Source organism: Callospermophilus lateralis, chromosome 2 (assembly GCF_048772815.1).
Source record: "Callospermophilus lateralis isolate mCalLat2 chromosome 2, mCalLat2.hap1, whole genome shotgun sequence".
Lineage (NCBI taxonomy): Eukaryota > Metazoa > Chordata > Mammalia > Rodentia > Sciuridae > Callospermophilus > Callospermophilus lateralis.
The window spans coordinates 205,462,252-205,486,751 of NC_135306.1; the positions used below are offsets into that span (position 1 = coordinate 205,462,252).

General features: G+C 56.3%; 3 protein-coding genes across 4 annotated transcripts; all 3 read left to right on the forward strand.

The window, feature by feature from the left end:
• Nucleotides 1-817: 817 nt before the first annotated feature.
• Nucleotides 818-10,219, forward strand: Klc2 (kinesin light chain 2). Its single transcript, XM_076847616.2, has 16 exons — nucleotides 818-1,067; nucleotides 1,725-2,013; nucleotides 4,266-4,496; nucleotides 4,599-4,668; nucleotides 5,316-5,538; nucleotides 6,048-6,135; nucleotides 6,246-6,347; nucleotides 6,434-6,607; nucleotides 6,723-6,822; nucleotides 7,424-7,473; nucleotides 7,570-7,637; nucleotides 8,058-8,166; nucleotides 8,259-8,417; nucleotides 8,492-8,616; nucleotides 8,795-8,852; nucleotides 9,254-10,219. Exons 2-16 carry the CDS (start codon nucleotides 1,786-1,788, stop codon nucleotides 9,335-9,337), a joined length of 1,869 nt encoding a protein of 622 aa, XP_076703731.1. The 5' UTR covers nucleotides 818-1,067; nucleotides 1,725-1,785; the 3' UTR covers nucleotides 9,338-10,219.
• A 793-nt stretch (nucleotides 10,220-11,012) lies between these two features.
• Rab1b (RAB1B, member RAS oncogene family) lies at nucleotides 11,013-17,973 on the forward strand. Of its 2 annotated transcripts, XM_076847617.2 has the most exons (7): nucleotides 11,013-11,130; nucleotides 12,147-12,236; nucleotides 12,742-12,814; nucleotides 13,082-13,177; nucleotides 13,273-13,368; nucleotides 16,291-16,422; nucleotides 16,515-17,973. In XM_076847617.2, the coding sequence occupies exons 1-7, from the start codon at nucleotides 11,117-11,119 to the stop codon at nucleotides 16,707-16,709; spliced, it is 696 nt and encodes a 231-aa protein (XP_076703732.2). In that variant the 5' UTR covers nucleotides 11,013-11,116; the 3' UTR covers nucleotides 16,710-17,973. The 2 variants fall into 2 exon arrangements, with proteins under 2 accessions (XP_076703732.2, XP_076703733.2); XM_076847618.2 differs by lacking the exon at nucleotides 12,147-12,236 and having other exon boundaries at nucleotides 11,015-11,130.
• Nucleotides 17,974-18,898: 925 nt separating this feature from the next.
• On the forward strand, nucleotides 18,899-24,354 carry Cnih2 (cornichon family AMPA receptor auxiliary protein 2). The gene is made up of 6 exons (XM_076844793.2): nucleotides 18,899-19,008; nucleotides 22,465-22,533; nucleotides 22,944-22,991; nucleotides 23,237-23,349; nucleotides 23,431-23,574; nucleotides 23,747-24,354. The coding sequence occupies exons 1-6, from the start codon at nucleotides 18,928-18,930 to the stop codon at nucleotides 23,772-23,774; spliced, it is 483 nt and encodes a 160-aa protein (XP_076700908.1). The 5' UTR covers nucleotides 18,899-18,927; the 3' UTR covers nucleotides 23,775-24,354.
• Nucleotides 24,355-24,500: the final 146 nt, after the last annotated feature.

The window sequence follows — 24,500 nt, forward strand, 5'->3', positions numbered from 1 at the left end:
CCTTTTCACGTGAATAAAACTAGCTCCGTATTCTGAGAGCCAGCTGGACACTCTCTTGGCCAGTGCTGCTTCTCCCTTCTGCTGGAGCAAGACGTCCCAATAGTCTTGCTCCAGCCGCAGCTATGCCTTTATCAAAGTCTTCCAGTATTCTGCTGGAGAGCGCGAGAACCTGCCAAGCCAGTAACATACCCACGGGGGCACGAGTCTTGGCTCCACCTATGCCCGCCAGTCCATTTGCCACCCCTGTCTCCCTTACAGCGGGAAGCTTGCGTCCCTTTCCCCAAGAAGCAGCCCTTCAGTTACCTACAAGAACGTGGACAGTTCCGAAAGTGGGATGGGGATTGGGGCACATCTCTAAGTATAAATGAACATCTCGAACCTGTGAGATGAGGATAACAGCAGCACCCACTACAACACTACAACGGGTCTTTGTGAACGTCGGGGTCATACATTTAAGGTACCAAAGCGCCCGACACATTACGCGCCGAGCAGATGCTTCAGTAATGTGGACTACCCCTCTGGACTCTTGGGGGTCGGGTCTTCTCCCTGTGTCTCAGTTTCTCCGTCAGACTCTCAGGCCGCCGCGCTAAGTGCATTCGGTTTACCAACTCCAGAGCACCTCCACCCAAGCACACCCGCTGCCTCCGGCGTTTCACAGCCTCACAGACGCGGAACCTCCGGCAGGAGCAGCAGCGCCGACAGCCGCTGCCAACCTGCGCCGCAGGCGAGCTGTGAGCGAGCCCCGCCCCGCCCCGCCCCGCCCCTCGCTGGCCCCGCCCCGCCCCCGGGTGGCCCAGCTCTGGGAGCCGGCCTGGCCCGCGTGCTCCTTTAAGGCAACTCGCCCGCGGAGGAGTGTGTTTCGCCCCCTCCGACCGCGCCGAGGTAGCTGCTTCACCTTTAAGGCGGCGCGGGGACTGCTGGGAAGGCCGGCGGGATGGAGGCAGCGGGATCGGCTCACGGCCACGGATCCCGGTGAAGCGGGGCGGGAGCCTGAGCCGGAGCCGGAACCGGAGCCGGGCGGAGCCAGAGGCGCAGATCGGCGCGGGCCGATCGGTCCAGGAAACCCGGTCAGGCCCTAAAGGGGAGGGGCTGCGTACAGCCTAGGGGAGGGGTCGTGGGCCCGGCCTTCTGGAGGACCAGGCTAGCCGGCGGGGAGGGGGCGCGGTCCTGGGGGCCCGGGGGCGGGAGCTGGGCCTTTTCTAGGGAGGGTCTGCTGGGCGTCCCACCAGCCTGTGGGAGGGGTCGTCGTGGGCGCGGTCTAGAGGTTCACTCCCGAAACCTGAGACCTGAGTTCTCTCTACGGGGAGGGTCTCCGTGGGAACGACCTGCCCTGGGGGAGGGGCTCCGCAGTTCGGGCTGCCTGTGGGGGAGGGGGCTATCGCTGGGGCTGGGGCCGGATCGCCCGGAGGGGCCGGGGCTCCCCGCACCCGGGTGAACCCCTACGATCCGCGTACAGCTCTCTGATCCGTGTCCTAATTGAAGGAGTTCCGGGAACGCCCCGAGACTGGGCGGCCTAAGCCAGCCAAGAGCTGGTGGTCTGAGTCGGAATCGGGGTCCAGCCTCACCGGCCGCACCGCATTGCGTCTCCCTGGCCAAGACAAGCCTGGCGCGCCCCCTATAGGCCGAGCGTAGGCACGGTGCAGGCGGCCTGCTGGGAGATCCGGACACCCCGAGGACCCAGGCGGCCCGGGACCGCCGGTGTTTACCAAATCTGGGGTGGACAGCGGTGTGGCCCTAGGCCCGGTGCCCGCCTGCCCGCCCCTCGCCATCACAGGCGGCGCGACCATGGCCACGATGGTGCTTCCGCGGGAGGAGAAGCTGAGCCAGGATGAGATCGTTTTGGGCACCAAGGCCGTCATCCAGGGATTAGAGACCCTACGTGGGGAGCATCGTGCTTTGCTCGCTCCCCTGGCCTCTCATGAGGCCAGCGAGGCCGAGCCAGGCTCTCAGGAACGCTGCCTCCTCCTTCGCCGCTCCTTGGAGGCCATAGAACTGGGGCTGGGGGAGGCCCAGGTAGGTCATCTGGGATGCCGAGGTGGGAGGTCATGGGAGGGGTTGAGTTTTCTAGAGGAATCTTGGTAATGTAGGAACAGTATCTGAGCAGAGAACCACCTGTCCCCTTGAGCCCCATGCTAGGACTGCAATAAATATTTTTTGAAGATAAGAAGTGCACTTTGGAGACCCCTGGAGACCTTGAACACCCTCACTCCCACCCAGAGACAGGGTAGGAGAACAGAAAGGAGATCTTTAAGGAAATACTCCCCCCCCCATTCATTGTAACATTAATACTTTAAGTTATCTGATTTATTATATGCCAGGCAACAAGTCAGTGCCAGGGATACAGGGTTCAACAAAGCAGAACAAGATTCCTGCCCTAGTCTGGTAGGAAAAAAAAAACAGTTAATTGTAACAAATTGTGATAAATTTTCTAAAGAATAGAGAGCAAGATCTTGTGATAGCTTATAATCAGAGGTCTTATCTGAAGGTCAGGTATAATTTCTCTGAGGAAAGGACATTTAAACCAAGACCCAAAGGAAGAAATGGACCAGCCTCCATAAATGGGAGTTGAGGGAGAAGTTGCATGCACAAAGGTCCTGAGGTAGGGAAGATCTTGTGAGGGAAGTAAGAGAACTGTGTGACTAGAGCTTCATGGGGAAGGAGAAAGGGAGAAGGCAGGAAACAGTCATGGCCTTGTTAGTTTGGATTTTATTCTCAGGAAATCAGGAAGGACTCTAAGCAGGCAAGAAATATAGACTTAGGTTTTAAAAACTCCCCTTGTGATATGGAGAATAAACCTGGGGGCGGGGTATTAGAGATGGAAGCAGGTAGCATGTTGCTGGGAAGCCACTGCTCAAATTCAAATGAGGGAGGGCACTTGGACTAAAGGGATGGCCATAAGGGTGGAGAGAACTGGCCCAGTTCTAGATGTTCTAGAGGTAGGTCCAGCAGGATGTGGGGATGAAATAAGGGAGTGGGGGCAGCAGAACTCAGATTTGTGTTAGAAGCAAGTTCAGGGACAAGTCAGCCTGGGTGGATCAGGAGTTCTCTTTTGTCCCTTGTAAATTGGGCTGTCAAGACCATTTGCAGACAGAGATGTCCAGAAGGCATTGAGACTCACAAGGATTTAGACTCTAGGAAAGCCCCACCTCTGTACTGGCAATTAAACCCAGGGTGCTTTCATACTGAGCTACATCCCAAGTGCTTAGTTATTTTTATTTTGAGACAGGGTCTTGCTAAGTTTTACCCAGGCTGGCCTTGAACTTGCAGTTCTCTAGACTCAGCTCCCAAGTTGCTAGGATTACAGGTGTGTACCACCATACCTGGCTCTGGAAAGGGTTTTGTTTCCCTCAGATCTTGACTAAGCCACTGCCTGGCTGTGTGAATCCTGGGCAGGTTGAATCATCTTGTTTTCCTGTCTTTAAAATAGAGATCATAGCCTCTGCTATATATACTTCCAGGTTGTTTAGGGAATTTTTTTAAAAGCTTGTGGTTGTGAAAACACCTTTCACTTAAACATTTGCTAACCTACTAGAAAGAACAGGATCTCAGACTGCCTAACCCTCTGCAAGGGCAACATATTCCTTTCCCAGTTGGCTGTCAGTTGCAAAGATGTCCACATGGGTCCCACTCCCAGTGGCTTGTAAGCTCATACAGTTGGGGAACAGGAGAGCACAGCAAGGAGGCCACACGTGGAGGGAAAGTGTGACCAGGAAGAGGAAGACCATGAGAGATTGAGAAAGGAGAGTGGAGCCCATGCCAGGGCCCCAAGGCAGGAAGAGCCTGGAAGCTCAGGAAGGGAATCAGAACTTGGGGAGAGGGGGGAGGTGGAGCTGAGGCCTCTGGATTCCCTTACCTGCTTCTGTGCTTCCACAGACCCTCAGGGCTTGTGAGGGATCCTCAGCAGAAGTTGGGATGAGGCCTTTTCATCACTTGGCAGCCACTTGTCTGAGTTCTTTGGGCAAGTACTAGTCCTGGGGCAGGAAGCAGTAGTAGAGTGGCTGTGTTTGCAGAGGGTTAAGTACAATTCTCACTAGAGACAAAGGAGAGTCTAGCATCTCAGGGATCCCAGAGGTAGCACTGAGGGACCTCCTCCTGGGTTTGAGCTTTGGATTATGGGACTAGGGGAGAATCTTCCTTGAGTTGAGGGAAACTCTTGAGTCCCAAGGCCCTGCAGCTCCTCACAAGCAGAGCCAGAACTGGCTCTTCACAAGCCCAGGAGTCCCAGGGGGTGACCTGGGCTCTGATGTGCATCTGGCTGACCACAGGTGATCCTGGCACTATCCAGCCACCTGGGTGCCGTGGAATCAGAAAAGCAGAAGCTTCGGGCTCAAGTGCGACGGCTGGTGCAGGAGAACCAGTGGCTGCGTGAGGAGCTGGCAGGGACGCAGCAGAAGCTGCAGCGCAGCGAGCAGGCAGTGGCTCAGCTGGAGGAGGAAAAGCAACACCTGCTGTTCATGAGCCAGATTCGAAAGCTGGACGAGGACACCTCCCCCAATGTGAGTCCTAACCAGCAAGGAGACTCAGGCAGGTGAGGCAGCTGGGGACAACTGGCTGCCTGTGCCTCCCTCCCTGACACTTTGTCCCTTATTCCTCCCCAGGAGGAGAAGGGGGATGTTCCCAAAGACTCTCTGGATGACTTGTTCCCCAACGAGGATGAGCAGAGCCCAGGTGCAGATGGGCAGTTGGCTCTGGGTTGGGGCAAGGAAGGGTTAGGCTGATTCCTGGGCCTTGGGATTCAGAAGTCACAGGAAATGGGGAGGGGTGGCAGCTATCTTCTTTCTTGCCTCCCCCCCCCCCTTTTTTTAATGACATCCCAGCACACTAGTGCTTTAAAGGCAGGTCTTCCCTGTTGCATCTTAATACCCTCTAAGTTCTGCCAGCAGCAGAAATCACAGTTAAGAGCTCTGGAGCCACCGGCCTGACTCCACCTACTCTCCACTAGCTCCTCTGAGGCCACTGGGAGAGTTCCTTTTCCTCTCACAGCCTGCTCTGAGGGTCAGAGACAGGAAGGATAGTGCCCAGCAGGGCTGTGCTTGCCTCTCTCAGGATGTTGAGTATGCAGTGAAGACTAATTCTGCAGATGGAAGATTAAGTCTCAGAGGTTAGGGAACTTGCTCCAGGACATACAGCTTGAAATGTTGGAGCTAGGACCCTACCCATTTTCTCTGGGGTGACTATTCTACATACGGGGAAACTGAGGCAGAGGTGAATGACTTGCCCAGGGCCACATGTTAGGTGGGCGAAATGCACAGCTGGCATGTGCCAGCCCAGCCCAGGGGCAGATGGCACATCTGACCTGCCCCTTGGCCCTGCAGCCCCTAGCCCTGGAGGAGGGGACGTGGCTGCTCAGCATGGAGGCTATGAAATACCAGCACGGCTCCGTACCCTGCACAACCTGGTGATCCAATACGCTGCTCAGGGCCGCTATGAGGTGGCTGTGCCACTCTGCAAGCAGGCGTTGGAGGACTTGGAGAAGACATCAGGCCATGACCACCCCGATGTGGCCACCATGCTCAACATCCTAGCACTGGTCTATAGGTGAGGGCCCTTTCTCGCCAGTCATCCGTGGGAGCACCTACGTCCTTCCTGACGACTCCAGCCCTGGGTCACTAAGTCTCAATGCCTGCTGGGACCAGGACTTAGGCCTCAAGGGGCAGCTGAGAGAGAAGAAAGGCCTTCATGGAGTGGGGCTCTCAATCTAGTGGAGAAAGATTTGGGCATAAGCAGGGAGTTGGTCCAGCTTAGGTGCCCAGCCTTGGGAATGGACTCTATGAAAAGTGAGTTGGCCCAAAACACTCACCCAAAAGTGAGTGACACAAACCAGGGCACTAGGGACTAGACAGCAGGGTGCACTTGAAAGCTTGGGCCCCTGGTGAGTTGTGAGTGAATTGCCAAAGCCCCCAAGTGCCTAGAGGGCAGGGGCTACCCAGGCTTCCCAATACTGAATCACAGTATCATGCCACACATCAGTGACCGCAGGGATCATGGGCCCCTGGGGACAGGTCTTGGCTGGAGGACAACCCTAAGCATTTCCTGCCTGCTCCCAGGGACCAGAACAAGTACAAGGAGGCTGCCCACCTGCTCAATGATGCCCTGGCCATTAGGGAGAAGACACTGGGGAAGGACCACCCAGCTGTGAGTGAAGGGCATGGGTTGTGGGGGGGTTGTCCTCCACTTCCTGCAGATCGCCGAGTCCCTGCCAAGTGAGGCCCAGGGTCAGGTCCTTCCATGTTCTACCCCTGCAGGTGGCTGCAACACTGAACAACCTGGCAGTTCTGTATGGCAAGCGGGGCAAGTACAAAGAGGCTGAGCCACTGTGCAAGCGGGCCCTGGAGATCCGGGAAAAGGTGGGAGCCAGCAGGGTTAGAGCTGGGCAGGTAGGGAACTGGCCAGACACCCCTAGCCCAGCCACTGGCCCCTTCTCTTACTTCAGGTCCTGGGTAAGTTTCACCCAGATGTAGCCAAGCAGCTCAGCAATCTGGCCTTGCTGTGCCAGAACCAGGGCAAAGCAGAGGAGGTGGAATACTACTACCGGAGGGCGCTGGAGATCTATGCTACCCGCCTTGGGCCTGATGACCCCAATGTAGCCAAGACCAAGAACAACCTGGTACCTTGGGGCTGGAGTCTAAGCAGGAGAGATGGAGGGTTGGGGACAGGGAGGAAGAAAAGGGAAAGCCCAGCTCCCTTCACTCTGCTCATTCCCTGGGGCCCTGCCTCTCCAGGCTTCCTGTTACCTGAAACAGGGCAAATACCAGGATGCAGAGACTCTATACAAGGAGATCCTCACCCGTGCTCACGAGAAGGAGTTTGGCTCTGTCAATGGTGAGTCCATGTGCCTCTAGCTCATCTAGCACATGCATACTCAGCCATGAATGCCTCGGATACTATCTCTACTGGGCAAGCCCTTACACCTAGGGTCTGGGTGGTGGCCCAACCCCACCTGTGGATGGTACCCATGGAGCACACCTACCTACTGGACAGCCATAGCTGTGCATATTGTGGCAAGCCCCATGCTCTTTGCTCAGTCTTCCCTTTCTCTACCAGGCAACTCCTACTCACCTTGAGGGTCTCACCCAAGTGTTCCCTCTTCTGAGAAATCACCTTCTGCCCCCCAGTAGTCAGCCATTTCCTGCTCCCAGGTCCCTAGAAGCTGATCCATCTTTTAGGCCTGCCACTTGTCTTGGGCTCTGGTCCTAGTTGTGTAAAGATCTGCCCTCTATGCTTGCTTTGCCCCAGTCACAAGCCTCTGCATGCAGGCCTGTGTCCTACTCATTTCTGTCCAGAGGAGAGTCAGTGTTGATTTTTGTTCATTTATTCAGCAAAGCAGAATCCTTGTTCTTCCTGGGTAGTCCTGTTCTCCCCAGACCCCAGTCCAACCCAATCCAATCCAGCAGGCTGGTGACAATCCCTTTTCTCCCCACAGGGGACAATAAGCCCATCTGGATGCATGCTGAGGAACGGGAGGAGAGCAAGGTAGCTCTGTGAGCAGGACTGGGGAAGGCCCAAGACTGGGATATTTGGAGGGGAGGGCCTTCGCCCACCTCCCCAACTGACTGAACTTTCCCCCAGGATAAACGTCGGGACAGCGCCCCCTATGGGGAGTATGGCAGCTGGTACAAAGCCTGTAAGGTTGACAGGTGAGGGCAGGAGCAGGCTGGGATTAGAGCAGATAGCAGAAAACTGCATCCAGGGTGAGGTGAGGCCCAGGCTCTACACTCTATTCTCTTACCCCTCCCCAGGACACACACCTTTCCTCTGCCAGCTCATCTTTCAAGTACCAGGTCACAGGCCACCTGTCCCAAGGAAGCTTCCTGCACCAAGACCTTTTGGTGTTGGTGGCAATATCCCATGAGGGCCTTGGGCCAGGTCCCCATTCCTGGGGTGATTCTCCCAAGAAGTGAGATACCAGTGGGCTAGAACAGGACTGGACAGATGGGAGAGGCTAGATTATTCTCAATGACTGGGTGGTTCTTTAGGGCTCAGTGTGGACTAGATGCCAGAAAGGCCCTGGGTCAGAGAAATATGGAGTTTGAAACTCTTTTGTTGTCTTTCCACAGCCCCACAGTCAACACCACCCTGCGCAGCTTGGGGGCCCTGTACCGGCGCCAGGGCAAGCTGGAAGCTGCGCACACCCTGGAGGACTGTGCCAGCCGCAGCCGCAAGCAGGTAGGGCTCCATGCAGATGGAGGGCAGATGGGGATCTAGGAGGCCCTGTATGTGTTCCAATCAGGGCCTTATGCTCCCTGCTCCTTTCTCAGGGCCTGGACCCTGCAAGCCAGACTAAAGTGGTAGAACTGCTGAAAGATGGCAGTGGTGGACGGGGAGACCGCCGTGGCAGCAGAGATATGGCTGGAAGTGCTGGGCCTCGGTCTGAGTCTGACCTTGAAGAGACTGGGCCTACAGCTGAGTGGAGTGGGGTGAGTGTGGGGACTGGGGTGGCCTGGGAGTCTGTGTAGCCAGTGTAGCCTAGAGACTGACCTGTCACTTACAGGATGGCAGCGGCTCATTGCGGCGCAGTGGTTCTTTTGGGAAGCTCCGAGATGCTCTGAGGCGCAGCAGTGAGATGCTGGTGAAGAAGCTGCAAGGGGGTGGCCCCCAGGAGACCCCTAACCCCAGGTGAACCCCCACCCAGGATGAGCCTCTCCAGAACTACCCAAAAACCCCAGATAAGCTCATGATCCAAATGCAGCACCACCATTACCAAATGTGCTTTCCCTCCCCCTTCCCAGCCCCAACCTGACTCCTCCCCCACCAATCCCACCATGGGCAAATCCCGGTCATCTTTTACCCTCAGAATGAAGCGGGCCAGTTCCCTCAACTTCCTCAACAAGAGCGTGGAAGAGCCAGTCCAGGTAGGGGCAGAGGGTCTTGGGCATTGGGCAGCTGAGGCCCAGGCCCCTGCCCTGGGTCCCAAGTCTGCAAGTGCTCCTGCCCAGCTTCTCCTGGAGCATGTCTCTTGATTAAGCAATGTTCTGTCCCTGTCCCAGGCCTGCTTTGGACTGGACAGCAGGGAGACAGATGAGAACACAGCCCCTGCCCTGGGGTGGACATGTACAGGGCCAGTGCCAACATAGTAACCGTGGAGTGACAGGAGTGTCAGACACTGGGGTGTGGCCATGGGCCAGACCTGCCTCTCCCCAGCTGGGGGACACAGGCTGTGTCTGCTACAAAGGAATGGCTGGGTCAGGCCCTTGGGGCCTGGAAGCACAATCCCAGCAGCATAAGGCTGAGTCACCTACCCCTCTGCCCACAGCCTGGAGGTACAGGTCTCTCTGACAGCCGCACCCTCAGCTCCAGCTCCATGGACCTCTCCCGACGAAGCTCCCTGGTGGGCTAATCCTGAAGGGGGTGCCAGTCATCAGAGCCTCCACCGGGCATAGCCCCTACCCCCTGCCCTGCGCATGGGCCTGCTGCTTGTCCTGCCTGTCTCTCCCAAGAACCCCCATCTTTTCTGTTCAATCTCAGGGTAACCTCTCCCCTTGTCATCTCAGCCTGAGCCCTGGAGGCCGGGCCTGCCAGCTCCAGCTCTGCCCTTATTTATTCCTTCCAGCAGGGGCCCTTCTTCCCTAGGATACAGGCCAGAGGGAAGGGCTGGCTGGAGTCTCCAAAATAACTCTGTGTCCTGCCCTCCCCAGATCCTGGACTGGAGAACACTAAGCACCTGCCCAACCTTCAGCACTCTTGCCCTCCATCCCGATCCCCGCCCCCACCGATCCCCGCCCCCACCGGCCGTTGCTTCTGTATATAGAGAAATAAGTTATTGGCCGCGCCCCACCCCTCAGTCCACTGTACTCCCTGGGCTTCCCTTCGCCCGCCCTTCTCCAGTGGTACCGCCCAGGCCTTAATCACCTCCATTCCGCGTGGTGGTATCTCCCATGCTCCGTGTTCTTCGGGGCGGCGCCTCCGCATAGGGTTGCCTGGACTTTCTCGCGCTTCTGGCCTCCGAGGGATGCGTCCCATCGCGCCTTGCCCGATGCCCCAGGACTGAGGGTCTGAGCCCGAGCCCATCCTCCATCCGCCGGGCCCTGCCCCTCATCCCGGCCTTATGCACTGCCCCTCCTGCCAGGCCCAGACCAGGCACCGCCCTTTGAGCCATCCTGCCACGCCTCCTCCCGCGCCTGCAGCTTCTCGGGAGGGCCGGTGACAGCCCCTGGTGGCAGGAGGGACTTCCCCAGTTGAGGGATGAGGTGGTCGCTATTTTCAGATGTTGCTGTAGAAATAAAGACGGTTTGAATCTGTACTAAGCTTGTTTTAAGGGGGAGGTCCCTAGCATATCGGGGGCGGGGGGAGATGTGGAGTGTGTGTGTATGTGTGTATCTGTTACTTGTGTCCTGCGATGCGGGAGCCCAGATACTCTGCCCCTATCCCGGAACTGTGTGGGGGTGCCACGAGTGCAGGATTTTTAAAACATTTACCTCTGGGGTTCTTAAGAGCTCGAGCTTTGGTAGGTTTTGCACCTTAATACTGTTTGATCTTGAATCCGAGTTTTCGGGGACTCGATTTCCCATGTATGATACGTGAGTTATGGGGCTGGGGATGTAGCTTAGGGGTAGAGTGCTTGCATAGTCATGCACAAGCCCCTGGGTTCTATCCCCAGCACCGCATGAAAGAAAGAAATGTGGGTGATGACCTCCTTCTGAGCCTCGGTAGGGCTGAGAGTGTACAGCACACGAAGAACCCTGGATAAATAAAATTTTACTGCTCCCGCTGCAACCACGCGCCTTCTCATTTAATGCTCACATCCTGCAAGCCAAAAGGGTGAGGATGGCTGCCTCCGTTAGACAAGTGAAAAGTGCAAAACTGAGGTGCACCAGTGAGTCGCCGCCGGGTTCGGAGCTAGGTCCTCCCGCCAGGTCCGTCCAGGAACTGAACCACGAGCCCCAGAAGTCAGTGCGCCGGCAGCGACAGGAGCGCTCGGCTGCTGTGTCTCTCGGAGTTAGGCCTGCGCAGCGGCGGCAGACTACAAGTTCCGGGAAGCAGCGCGGCGCAACCCAAGTCGAAAAGGTTTGCGCCTGCGCGGCGCGGGCGGGGCCTCTGGGGCGGAGTGGCCACCATCTTGGAACGGGAGGCGGAGCAGAGCTGACTGGGAGCGACCGAGCGGGCCGCCGCCGCCGCCATGAACCCCGAATAGTGAGTGAGCCCCGCCCGCGCCGCCCGGGGCAGCCTCGATCCCGAGTACGGGGCTATAAGCTTACCGGGGTGTCTGGCCTGGGTCAGGACGGCGCAGCGCCCCTACATCCGGGTCCCTCTTCCGCTGACCCCCCCCCCACATCCGGGTCCTGCCCCTCCCCCCATGGGCCCCAGGACCCCGGCTCCACACCCCGAGTCCTGGCACCCGCAGTCCAGGGGCGGTGGCCCTGAGGGGCAGCACCGGCAGCCGGGGGCACCGGTTCTACTAGGCCTTCTCGGTCAGGTGACTCCGCAGCTCCAGTCTCTCCAGGCCTCAGTTTCCCCACCTGCTGCTTGACTACAGTCCCGGTGGTTTGCAGCCTGTCAGAATAATCCCGGGGCCCTGGTTCAGACTTGGACGCTTTAGGCCCGGCTGTAAATCCTTCTGCCCTTCGTTTTCCCGGGCCGACCTTTCGCGGGAGGCCCGGAGCGCCACTTGGCTCGCGTCCCCTTGAGGTCCTCCCCTCCAGAGCTGCTGCCTCGCCCTTGTCTGGGTCCCGCTGCTCTGTTGTTCCTGGTAGTCCGTCCTTTCCTGCCCTCTCACCTTTGCTTAGCCCTCCAGCGCCACCGTCACACCTTTTCCCTCCGTTGTCAAACTGTGGAGAAGTTTAGGGGAATGTGGGATTTGCTTTTCCCTTTGCAGTGGGATTCTGTAGTCCTTAGACTCCTCACTTCTTGGTCACCTCCCCCTGCGGGTGGGTGGACCACATCTCACGCCCTGCACTTCTAGTTTTCCCCAAGTATCAGTTATCTTCTTCCTCTTTTGCCACTTCCTTTTTCTCCTCCAGCTCCAGGCCTCAGATTTCCTTGGGGAAGGGTGAAGCTCTGAGCCGAATTAGGAGGGGGAACAGAGAAGGGAACCGGCAGGCCCTCAAAGAGACTGGAGTCTGACAGGCCTGGTTTCAAGTCTCAGAGTTGTCAGCTGTGTAACTTAGGGCAAGTCACTTCCCTTCTTTGACCTCTGGTTTCCCCATTAGTTTGGGAATAAGGACACTGACTCCTTGGACTGTCAGGGATTTAACAAGAGATGCACTTGAAGTACTTTTCACAGAGCCAGTCACAGCTCAGTAAGTACTAAGTGCTGTTATCATTGCCACTTGTTGACCAACTCTTTTTGGTGACTTCACATCAGGCTCTTTACATTGCTTTTTCCCTTATTTGGTTCTGGGATGGGCCTTAGTTTCCACTTCTGGGGACTCCCTGCCTAGATAGGTATACCACAGGGCACAGTGGGGGTTCCCTGAATAGCTCCTAGTGGACAGAACCACAGTTTGTCAGGAATCAGGGTAGGATGCCAGCTTTGTCACTGATTGCAATTCTTGACAAGTCATATTCCTCTTTGTCTCAGTTTCCTTTTCCATAAAGTGGGACTTAGCAAGCTGAGGGTGCTATGTATGGGTTAGATTATTTTGGGGTGGGGGGTGTTTGAATTCTAATAACTGGTGAGCATAATAGTGCACCATATCAAGACATGCTTTATGATGTAGGGGGAATGCTATAATAGTGACTTCAGGATGATGGCAGCTGGGCTTCCTGCCTTCCTTCACACCTTCCTGTCTTTTTTTTCTCCAGTGACTACCTGTTTAAGCTACTTTTGATTGGTGACTCGGGCGTGGGCAAGTCATGCCTGCTCCTGCGGTTTGCTGTGAGTAAGAAGCCTCCCATACCATCTATCTGGGGTCCTGGCTGAGGACTGGGGCAAGGAGAAACAAGGGAACTAAGGATGAGGTTGCAGCATCTGCTAGCAGTGCAGCGCATCTGACTGAACAAGGGCACATGGTTGGCAAGTTGGGGTGCTCAGAACAGGAGTTTGGCAGCTAGGAGCCCAGCCAGGACAGAGAGCTGGAGGGACAATTTCCATATAGGAAAAGGCCCATTCACCAAGGCCTTTTCACTGGCCCCAACCTTCCAGGATGACACATACACAGAGAGCTACATCAGCACCATTGGAGTGGACTTCAAGATCCGAACCATTGAGCTGGATGGCAAAACCATCAAACTTCAGATTGTGAGTGTGGTTCCTCCCCAGTCCCTGGGACAGAGGCATGTGTCTTAGAAGGGGAGGACTCAGACTGACCAGCCCCTCTCCCTGCTATGTCGTAGTGGGACACGGCCGGTCAGGAACGATTCCGGACCATCACTTCCAGCTACTATCGGGGGGCTCATGGCATCATCGTGGTGTATGACGTCACTGACCAGGTACTCCCAGACTTACCCTTCCCAGCTTTGCCTCCTTGGGTTTAAGATTTTGACTCTTGTTTTTTTTATTCTTTTGTCTTCTCTTTGCTGATGCTCCCCAGAAAGGGGAAGCATTTATATTCAAACTTATTTCACAAGGAGTGGAATGGCCACAAAAATGATCCTCTCACATCCCTGCTGCAGGGTCTTCGCAGAACCAGGCCTCACACTTCCTCCCACCACCTCATTCTAGACCTTCTAGTCACCTGTTTTGTGGGGGTGTAGTCAGCTGATTGACCACTGTGCTGGGCCCATGGCTTCCTATGTGAAGAACAATTGAAGGGCCTTAGATAAGTAAGTGAGGGAGCTCTAAGCTTAGGGCCCAGAGGTCCATGTCACTGCTACAGTGACATGTCACTAGCAGTAGAGGTGGATGGCAGCAGGCAGAATTAAGCCTACAATGTCTTTTACTTTACAGAATCGATCACAGCCTTAGAATTGCTTTTTTTTTTTTTTTTTTTTTTTGATAAGGGAGGGGTCTTGCTCTGTTATCCAGGCTGTGACCTCCTAGGCTCAAGTGATCCTTCTGCCTCAGCCTTCTGAGTAGCTGGAACTATAGACTATAGTGTGCCACTGTCTGGCTTCATATTGCCTTTTAATGCTAGTAAGAGATCTATGTCATGTTCCCTGGGTTCAGGATGGTGAGGTGTCTCGCTTAGGGCCCTGCAGCTAGTACAGTGGCAGAGGCAGAAAGCCTGGACTCTGGATCCCACCTGCTTTTTTTTTCCCTACCAAACCTTGTTGTTTAATAGGGGCCAGGCCCTGGAGACATGAGAGTTTACATCAGCACGGAGCTGAGAGAGTCCCTGCTCTGAGGAGCAGTAGGGCTTTTCTGCTCACCAAGGATTCATGCCACTTATTGTGGACAACAAGCTGGGGGGTAAGCTGGATGGACCTAGGCCCTCCTGACTGACTGCCAAATGCAGTGACCTTGTTTCACTTCTCACCCTGATTGACCTCCTGTGACTTTTAACTCCATTCTCTTCTCTCTTCTTGGAAAGTGGACTATTGATAGTGCTCCACCTTCTGCTTTACACACACTCATATCACTGAATTCCACCTCAAGCCCCTTCAGTGTGTTTTATGGTTTATTCTGTATTGTCCCCCAATTCCATATTTTCTGCTTTCTGACTCTGGCTTCCTCCTTAGTATCCCACATGGTTCTGGCCAGTTCTTTGATTTGTCTTCTGTCTTGTCCTCTGTGATGTCTATTCAGCTTTCACTGTAGATAACCCTCCTTTGTGTCTGTGCTTGTGCTGGCACTTGGTGTCTGTGTTAATTCAAATCTCACTATTTTACCTAGTTAACTTAAGAGTGCAGTCTGTGTTTCCATATGAGGAAACTCACTTGGAGAGGTGTTAAGTAACTTGCCCCTGATCTCCCAGTCAGGAAAGGCAAAGCCAAGGTTGACACCCAGGGTTCCTAGCTTTAAACATAACCTTTCCTGCCTTGATACCTCTCCTCAGCCTCAGATATTTGCAGAACTCAGATGTCCAATATTGGCCTCATCTTCTCTCCCCAAATCCTCTCCTGCATCTTTATCTTTGTAACAGAATCCCTGTCAGAAAATTCTTCCCTCCCCCATCCAGTGTGTCTCAAGGCCCCTTTATTCTCTCACCATTATGTCTTTCAAATTTGTTCCCTCATAATAATAGCAGTGATGAGGATAATAGCCTTACTTGCTAATTAAGCACTTGTTATGAGACAGGCTTGTATTCATTCTTTCATGCAAACAGCAGCCTTGCTGGGAGGTACTATTTATTCAGAAAAAGAAACTGAGGCTCACAGAGGTCACATGATATACCTAAAGTCACACAGTAAATGTCTAAGCCAGGACTTCACCCAGGATGACCTGATGCTAGGCCTATGTGCTCCCCCACTGCACTCCACATCTTTTCCGAATTATAGCAACCACCTTCCAGTTGGTCTCTGTCTTCTTGCTGATTCTCTGGCCTCCACATCCTGTCTGGACCATTTTCCCAGAACAGGTTTGAACCTGCGGCTTCTGCAAGAGACCCCCCACTGGCTCCTGGTGTTCCCAGTCTTATCCAGGCTAACACCCTTTGAGCTCTGGCCTGCCTGCTCCTCTCCTCCCCAACTCAGGGCTGTGTCCTGGTAACATCCCACTTCTCCCTGCTCCCTAAAGACACCATGCCTTCCTGGTCTATGACCTGGCACATGTTTTCTCCATAGCTGGCACCTTTCCTGCAGAAGGCCATTTGGTACCTACAGGCTGAAGTCAAGAGACAATCCTGGGGCTCCCCAGCACCTGCCTTCCATTCCTATCTTGCCATTGTGTATGACCTATTCTGTTCCTCCATTGTCCTCTGAATGCCTTAGGGAAGGCCCAGGGATGAGTTCTGTCTTGGTCCCCTAAGAAGAGAAGCAGCTCTAGCTTGAACACTTAGCCTAGAAGTTCTGCCCTTTGACTTGGTGGGTCTCAAGATGCTCGGAGAGTCTAAGGCCTAGTGATGAGGATCTTGGTGCAGAAATAGGAAAAGTGTTCAGCTCTGCACCCTCAAAAGGCTCCCCTTTAAAGACCTCCATCCCCACTAGGCTCCAAGCCCATAAGGGTTTTTAAGACATATCTACCTGTCTCACTCTGACCTGCCTCTGTCCTGCTGCACATATGGTTGGCTCCCACATATGGTTAGGCCTGGAAGTGGCTCAGAGAGAGCTGCTGGAGGCACAGCTGGATGGCAGGCAACGTGGCTGTGCTGGGCCTGGATTTTGGGGTCCCAGATGGAGAACAGCAGGAGAGGGGGCTTCTTTCTGGATCCTTGAGCCCACAGCTCCCATCTCTCCCTGAAAGGATTCTTGTTTACAGGTCTGGAGGGGGGTGGGAGTTGGGAGATCAATAACTTTGGACCCTGGGCCCTCTAGGAATCCTATGCCAACGTGAAGCAGTGGCTACAGGAGATTGACCGCTATGCCAGTGAGAATGTCAATAAACTCCTCGTGGGCAACAAGAGTGACCTCACCACCAAAAAGGTGGTGGACAACACCACAGCTAAGGTGAGCAGGCCCAGGCCAGGCCATCCAGGGGTTTGGGGCCTGCTGCCTCTCACCCTTCTCTCCCCTCCTCCTCTCTTCTCTCCCCTTGTCAGGAGTTTGCAGACTCCCTGAGCATCCCCTTCCTGGAGACAAGTGCCAAGAATGCTACCAATGTGGAGCAGGCGTTCATGACCATGGCTGCTGAGATCAAAAAGCGGATGGGGCCAGGTGCAGCCTCAGGGGGCGAACGGCCCAACCTCAAGATTGACAGCACCCCTGTGAAGCCAGCTGGTGGTGGCTGTTGCTAGGAGGGGCACTTGGGGTAGAACAGGAAGGGGCACCTTCTCCAGATGATGCCCCTGGAGGGAAGCAAGAGGTGCCTCCCTCTGCCTCTCCAGGGGCACTTGAGTCTGTGGCTTTGGGGTGTCCTGGGCTCCCCACCTCCCTCTGGCCCATCTGCCTGCTGCCCCGAGCCCCAGTTCTGTCAGGGCCCCCAAGGGAGTTCATGCAGGACCTGTGACTTGGGTGGGGGTGGGGGGCTGCTCTGCTGCTGCCTCTAGGTACCTTGAAAAGATGCCCCACCATGCACCTTCCTTTGGAACAAAGGCTCTGTCTCCCCACCCCCATGTATGCTGCACTGGGTTTCTCTTCCTTCTCTCCCACCTTCCCAAGAGCTGAGGGCTTCCCTGGCCTTTGCTGCCCATGGCTACAGTCAGTGCCTGAGGCCAGCAGTGTGGCCAGGGGATCCAGGACCTGGGATCCAGAGCCCTGGGCCGGAACTCAGGATGGGCATGGGGGTCGCAGGGGCCCAGCAGCCCACTCTTTCCCTGCCTCCCTTCACCCCTCCCACACTCACAGCTCCAGCCGTCCAGCTGCAGTGGGGATAGAGTACGGCTTGGGCAGGTGGGTGGGCGGATGCACTGGGCCTATGTCTTGAGCCCATAGGGAGCCTGCTCCTGCCTCCCCCTGCCCTGCCAGAGGCAGGCCTATGCGCTGCCTGCCCACCGTGCCCCTTTGTCCCTGTGGCAGGCGGAGGCGGAAGGCCCACCGTGCCAGAGGCCAGGCACCAGCCTTAACCCTCACTCTGCCAGCACCTCTTCCCTATCCCTGAGGCAGCACATCAGGCTTATTCTCCCATCCCTCAGAGCCTAAGAGGGCAGAACCTCATCCTGTGTTGCTACTTCTCTGGGAAATATGGGTGCAACCCAGGGTTGGGGGTCTCTCTGTTCACCCCTTCCAAACCCAGGATCCTGACCCCCTTGCCCTCTGGCACAGCTTCTTCCTGCAGAAAACAAATCTGATCTCTACCTAAGAAGCCATGTCCTTTGTGCTGTCTCTTGCCTGTCCCATCCAAACTGTGCCCTGCCATCCCCCCTCCCCCTTCAGCTTGTATTTAAATCCCTGAGCTGCCCCTTGGTTGGGGAGGCCTACTTCGAGGTTCCCCTCTGGTATTATGTCAGGCATTTTGCAAGGAAAAGCCACTTGGGGAAAGATGGAAAAGGACAAAAAAAGAAAAAAGAAAAACAATAAATCTCACTGGCCCTCGGGTGAGCTGAGGGTTTTTGCAAGGAAGTTGTGGTGGCTGTGTGTGGTCTGTCGTGGGAGACTGCCTCGGGATGGGATGTGGAACTGCGTCTCAGTGTGGTGAGGTACACAGGGGTCTTAGCTTGAACTCTCTGTCCAAAGTTACTGGCAAAAGACCTTGACCCACATACTGGGGCCAGGAAAGCTGCCCGCTTTTGCTGCTGTGGGCTGTCCCCAAGGGCCCAGCACGATTCTGGGAGGCAGGCAGGCGGCCATCAGCAAATACCTTTAGCCACCGACAACACCACACGGGGTTGTCTCAAACATGGAGTTGGGCAGAGCCAGGGTCAGGGGTCCGCAGTATACTCTACAGACATACTCCTTCGCACCTGACTCGCACCACCTCCAGCCCCCGAGGTTCAGCCCCCTCTCTGGGTGCCTGGGATGAGTCCTTCGCACTTAGGACCTCAGTTTGGCTCCCGCGCTCAGTGAGTGCGCTGTGCAAGGGTAGGGGAGTGTGCTGGTCCAAGTGGACCGAGGGTGGCCGTGATGGGTTGCTTGTGTGACGGTGGCAGGGATGTACATCCAGGTCTAGGTCTGCGTCTTCTTGAGGGTACGTGGCAGTGGGCACTTGGGGCGGGGAAGCGGGTCGGGCGGGCCCGGCGCGCTGAGCCCGGGCCCCGCCCGAGGCCGGTGCACGGCGGCCCCGCCCCCGGCTCCGCCCCGCCGGCTTCGCGGGCTGGAGAGCGAGGGAGCCGCGGGCGAGGGATCGCAGGATGAGCGATCTCGGCCCGGGCAGCCGGCAGCGGACGCGCCCCCCGAGCCCACCGGCCCGCGCCCCGCGCCATCCACGGCCCCGCGGCCCGGGTCCCGGCCGCGCCGCCAGCGTCCTTCGAGCCCCTCGGGCCATGCCCGGTCGGCCCTAAGCGCGGGCCGGGGGGCGTCCCCTTGCGCCCAGACCCCGCGCTGGCGCCCCCCGGGCCACCGCCCGGCGCGGGGGCCATGGCGTTCACCTTCGCCGCGTTCTGCTACATGCTCACCCTGGTGCTGTGCGCCTCCCTCATCTTCTTTGTCATCTGGCACGTAAGGCTGGTCTGGGGCTGGGGGCGGGGTGGGGGGCAGGGGGGCACACGGAGCGGGAGGGGGCTTGGGTGGATGGCCTCAGAACCCTGGGGAAACTCGGAGCCTCCTCTCCGCTATCCCCCATCCGTCGACTTCTGTTCGCCCCCATTAATACCCACCAGCGTCGGCTTCCTTCCCGGTGGGGCCCCCTTTCTCCACCGCCCCCGCCTGTCTGTGGGTATGTCAGTCGGCCCCTGACCCCCCACACTTCCTTTGCCCTATCTTAATGGTGGGATGGGGGATGGAAGTCTGGAATTCTTGTTCCTTTTCCTCCTGCCCCCTCAATCTAGCCACCCCCGTTTGTCCGTCAGGCAGTTTGTCTGTCTGTTGCTCACCCCTCCCCCTTGGGTTTTTCCAAGCGGGAGTGGTGGAGCCGGTTGCTATGGCAACTGCATCTGTTTACAGGACCCACATCTCTGAGCCAATTAACCCCTTCCCTTCCCGGCCCCCTCTCTGACCAAGGAAGGGGCTCTAAGCAGCTCCAGAAACCTAGCTCCCACTGCAGCTCATTTTGGGTACCCTTCTGCCCAGGTTTCTGCTCCACTTTCCAGCTTCCTTCCTATTTCTGCTCCCACATCCCCTTTGTCTTGTGCTTACCTACCTGGTCTGCCCCTCACCCTGGCCTAGCTTCACACCTGGTTTTTCAGAATGTCCCTGTCTCATCCCTCATCCTGCTTTCTCTGAGAGGGTCCCTCTAGCTCATCTTCTCTGGGGCCCTCTCAAGGGCCTTCTCTACTGGGCCCCCTTCCCCTCACTACAGAACTATCAGTCAGCCTCCAGCTTATTGTTGGGGTCAGGGCCCCCCTTTTCAGCCCTCTCTCCTCCTCTGCCCCTTGAGGTTTCTGTCCCACTGGGACCCCTCCAGTCCTGTCTTTTGCAGCCACTGACACCTCCTGCTTACCTCCAGCACATGCAGCCCTGATCTTCATTCCCTTCCCTTCTGGGGTCCTCTTACCCCTCTCCAAGCCTTCTCCCTGTACTCCTTCTCGTAGTCGTCCTTCCTCTCTTCCTCCAGTTGCCTCACCTGCCTCTTTCCTACTCTTCCTACTTCCTCTCTTTTTCTGGGACCTGCTGCCTGCTCCATGGCTCTCCTTGCACTCTCCTCCCAGCTCTCCCTTTGCCATCTGTCACTCTGCTGCCTTTCTCTTTCACATCAGGATTCAATTGACTCTGCTGCACCCCTGCTGTGAGAGGAATGAGCCCCCATAGGCACATCCAGACCTGTACCCCATTTCCAGCACCCTCCTGCTTTTGCTTCTCTCTCACTCTGGGTCTCCCAGTGGCTATTTCTTTTTTCTCCCTCCTTCCTTCCTTTCAGAGCCTTGGACAGTCTCATGGGGTGAGAGGAGGCTTGGGTCCTAAGGAATGGAAGGAATTGGGGACCACAGCCTGGGGAACATAAGGCTAGCCAGCTGCTAGAATTTAAAAAAAAAAAAAAAAAAAAAAAAAAACCTTCAGCCCCCTGCCCCAGGGGATTCTCAGAGTCCCTTCATCCAACACACCTGTGTCAATTCAGGCTCTGGGAGGCTCTGAGGGAGTCAAGGATACATAAGAATCAGACTTTGCCCTTGTGGAGTGACCTGGCTGAGAGGAAGGTCCTGAGTTTTGAAGTAACACCTTTGTTCATTCAAGAAATATTTATGGAGCACCTACTATGTATGAGGCAGTGTTTGCTCAGCCATTTAGCTGGGTGATCTTAGCAAGCCATTCATCCAGAGTCTGTTACCTTGTCAGTGAAGTGCTTTAGACATCAGTGCCCAGAGTGAAGTCCGCTAAGAGGGAAGGGGGCAGGAAGCGTGGTCCTTCATCCAAAGCTGGTAAGAACTAGAACCTTCCAGGGCAGGACCCCCAGATCCTGCTCCAGCCCCTGAACCTAGGTTCCACTGGTTGCTAGGCAACCCTGGTGGTGAGTGACGTGTGTCAGCTGTCACCGTGGGGGATTGTTTGTTCCAGGGGGCTGAGTCAGCGCCAGGCAGCCTGAGGGGTGGGAGGTGCGACACCGGCTGCCTGCTGGTGGTGCCAGCTTGGGGGCAGACAGACGGCACCCTTCCGCTCCCTGCTGGACCCTGTCGCTATGCCTATCAGGCGGGATGCTGCCCAGAGTCAATGATGGGTTGGGGGAGGAGCTCCAGATGGCCCCAGCTCCCTTAGGAAGCCCATGTTCTTTCCCTTTGAGCTGTCTGGGGTCTGGGATATTTGGGGGTGGTGGGACTGTTGCCTCAAGCTGATGGGGAGGGAACCTCAGCAGCTCCTCTGCTAGCTTCTCTCAGGTCTGGTCTATCATCCTCTTAAACACCTACTCCCCTCAGAAATTTCCCACCAGTGAGGACACAGCCACCAGCCAGACACCCCAAGAGAAGACACCTTGTGCCCCTCTGTCTTACTTCCCCTACTGTGTGCACCCTTTGGAGTCTGGCTCCTAAAGAACTGTAGAATCTGCCTACATCTCCCCTTCTTCACTGCCACTCTCCTCAGACCACCAAGCACCCCTCCCCAGATACTCAACAGTCCCCATACTGCTCTGGCCTGAGTATGACAAAGTGATCAGTATTTTAACTCTACAAACAGACTGGCCTTGGACAGGATACTTCTGTCTTAAGCTTCCTCATCTGCAAAACAAATGAATATAATATTAGCACTTAAGTCATTAGGTTGTTGCAAGCAGTCAGTGAGCTAATAAATAAAGCTAAAGGATGGAAGTCTTGTATAGCCAGCCTGTGCCCCACCCCGAAGACCTCAGCCTGACTACCCTACTTTGCCACAAATGACTCCCCTTACTCTTGTGTTCAAATCCAAACACCTGGGTCTGGCCTCACAGGAGACCCAAAGCCAGCTCTGCTGATCTCTTCAGCCCCATCTTGCACGATTCTCTCCTTTCTTCCCACTCTCCTCACACTTTCACCCCAGCATCTGAAATGCAGCTTCTTGAATGTTCTTTCAACCCTGTGCCTTTGTACCTGCTATTCCTGCTGCTTGGACTGCTTTTCTCTTATTTGTTCACCAAACGCCTACTTAGAGTTAGCCTGAATCCCCATCACTCCCGCATGGGGTCTTCCTATACCGCAGGGCCCCATCACTTCTCCCCCCAAAGCTTGGGCTCCTCCCAAGCAGGGGCTGTGTCCCAGGCCTCTGGGATTTTAGTGCTCAGCACAAGGCCCTGTAAAAAGAGGCCATGTCTTGGGATATTTGAGAAGAGGCTGTAGTGAACACCGCCAAATTGGGTGTAAGGACACTAGGAGTCTATTCCAGACTGTTGCATGACCAGGCCCTGCCCCTACCTAGGCTTCAGTTTCTCTATTTTGCAATAACCTCTATATGGCCCCGTCCCTGCATACAAATTCCAATCCCAGGGAAGGACGGGTGTGGGAGGCCATCAGTTGCTGCCCTACCCTTGACGGGCACACGCCCCTCCTCCAGATCATAGCCTTTGACGAGCTGCGGACCGACTTCAAGAACCCCATCGACCAGGGGAACCCAGCGCGGGCAGTAAGTGATACATGTGCTGTGCCGAGGTGTGTCCGTCCATCTGTCTTTCCATTTGTCGCGGGTGGCGCAGGGGTGGGAGTGGGGTCGGGGAGGTGCGGTAGCGGGGGCCAGCGGTCATACCCCTTTCTCGCTGTCCCCACCCCCAGCAAACACCTGGCGCGGGCTTCGGGCTCGGGTTCCTCCTGGCGGGGCAGCAGTTGCCAGGCTCTGGGCTGTTGCCGTGGCGACGCGGGTGAAGGCCCCTGCATGGTTACTGTCGCCATGGGGACCGCGCGGCTGCTTCCCTGCGGTGCCGGGGATGCAGTAGAGACTGCTCTGCCGCCTCCTGGTGGCCGCGTGCGGAAAGGGAGGGAGGCACCCAGATCCTGCTTCGCTGCCTTCCCCATCGAGGCCTTTTCCTTCCTCCACAGCGCGAGCGTTTAAAAAACATCGAACGCATCTGCTGCCTCCTGAGGAAGGTCAGTGTCACAGATGTGGCAGAAGGCTCCCAGTGCAGCACTGCCCCGAGGCTGTGCCCAGAGCCAGGCCCTCCTCTTTGGGCCTATTTGATTCACTTTATCACCTGAGGGGGTGTGGGAGGCCAGAGGCCTTTTATCCCTGAATTCATGGTGGGTTGGTACCTCCCAGACCCCAACTCCCAACCGCCTTGAAGTTTGGATCTGCCCTGGCACCAGACAGCTGACTTCTCACCCTCACTCCCCAGCTGGTGGTCCCAGAATACTCCATCCATGGCCTCTTCTGTCTGATGTTTCTGTGTGCAGCAGAGTGGGTGACCCTGGGCCTCAACATCCCCCTCCTCTTCTACCACCTCTGGAGGTGAGGGCAGCAGCTGCCTGGGGGAGACTGAGATGGGGGCTGAGGGCTGGGTGCAGGTAATCAGGCCTCTTCCGGTCCCAGGTATTTCCACCGTCCTGCGGATGGCTCTGAGGTCATGTATGATGCGGTCTCCATCATGAATGCTGACATCCTCAACTACTGCCAGAAGGAGTCCTGGTGCAAACTCGCCTTCTACCTGCTCTCCTTCTTCTATTACCTGTACAGGTGAGACCCTGCCCATGGCAGTCAGAATTCAGGGAAGAGATCTTCTAGGGATCATGCTTCCAATCCTAAGTTCCTGCCCTTTGAACTTGAGGACTGAGGGCAAACCCAGGGTGTGACTGGGTGGGTGGCTGGATTTGCTCAGGACCAGGCTCACTGCCTTATCTTCCCACAGTATGGTTTATACGCTGGTGAGTTTCTAAGGGGGAAGCCGGCCAGGGAGCAAGCCCAGAATGGACCGGACGCCTGTGCACCCCCAGCCCTGCCTCTTGGCCGCAGAGGCCTCAGCCCTGGGGAGGGAGGGGGCACTGGTGCCCCTAGCCTCTCCACTCCCCAAACTGCTGCTGCGGGGACCCCCGCCTTCAGAGCCCTCCCCCTTGGACTAGGGCCAGGCAGAGCTCTAAACAGGGGCAGGGGCTCCTCTGCCAGCCTGTAGTCAGGCATGGCAGTCAGTCCTGAAAGGGGTGGGACTTCTGGCCTGGTCCATTTCGGGGAAAACTTGGGCCCTGCCACCAGGTAGAGCTTGACCCTGGAAATTCTGGGCTGCCCCCATCCACCCTTACCCTGAGGCTCCCCCTGCAGGTGGGGGCACCCGCACCGGGAATGAGCAGGCTCAGCAGGGGGGCAGCCCATTCCTACTCTGCCCTCCCCCATCCCCAGGCTCCCTCTCCAGCCCTGTCTCCACTTGCCCTGACCCCAGCCCACCCTGTCTCTTGAACCTATTTTCTATGTTGCCTGGAGGAGTCCGGCACCCCCTCCCCGGCCATTTGTGACAAACTATGAATAAACTACTGCAAACACATGGGCCCTAGTCTGCTCCTGAAAGGCCTGAAGAAGAGATGGGGTGAGATGGTGGGCTGTGGACTGGGTACCCCAGAGCAAATTCCCCAGCACAGCTAATCTTGCCCCACTAGCCTCAGGCCCCACTG

Bases quoted from the DNA above. Each gene is read 5' to 3' on its own strand.
- Klc2 (XM_076847616.2), top strand. From the start codon at position 1,786: ATGGCCACGATGGTGCTTCCGCGGGAGGAGAAGCTGAGCCAGGATGAG. The intron at 5,539-6,047 runs GTGAGGGCCCTT...GCCTGCTCCCAG, and splicing joins ATCCTAGCACTGGTCTATAG to GGACCAGAACAAGTACAAGG. The intron at 7,474-7,569 runs GTAGCTCTGTGA...ACTTTCCCCCAG, and splicing joins AGGAACGGGAGGAGAGCAAG to GATAAACGTCGGGACAGCGC.
- Rab1b (XM_076847617.2), top strand. The intron at 12,237-12,741 runs GTAAGTACTAAG...TTTTTTCTCCAG, and splicing joins ACAGAGCCAGTCACAGCTCA to TGACTACCTGTTTAAGCTAC. The intron at 12,815-13,081 runs GTGAGTAAGAAG...CCAACCTTCCAG, and splicing joins GCCTGCTCCTGCGGTTTGCT to GATGACACATACACAGAGAG.
- Cnih2 (XM_076844793.2), top strand. From the start codon at position 18,928: ATGGCGTTCACCTTCGCCGCGTTCTGCTACATGCTCACCCTGGTGCTG. The intron at 22,534-22,943 runs GTAAGTGATACA...CTTCCTCCACAG, and splicing joins AGGGGAACCCAGCGCGGGCA to CGCGAGCGTTTAAAAAACAT. The intron at 22,992-23,236 runs GTCAGTGTCACA...CTCACTCCCCAG, and splicing joins TCTGCTGCCTCCTGAGGAAG to CTGGTGGTCCCAGAATACTC.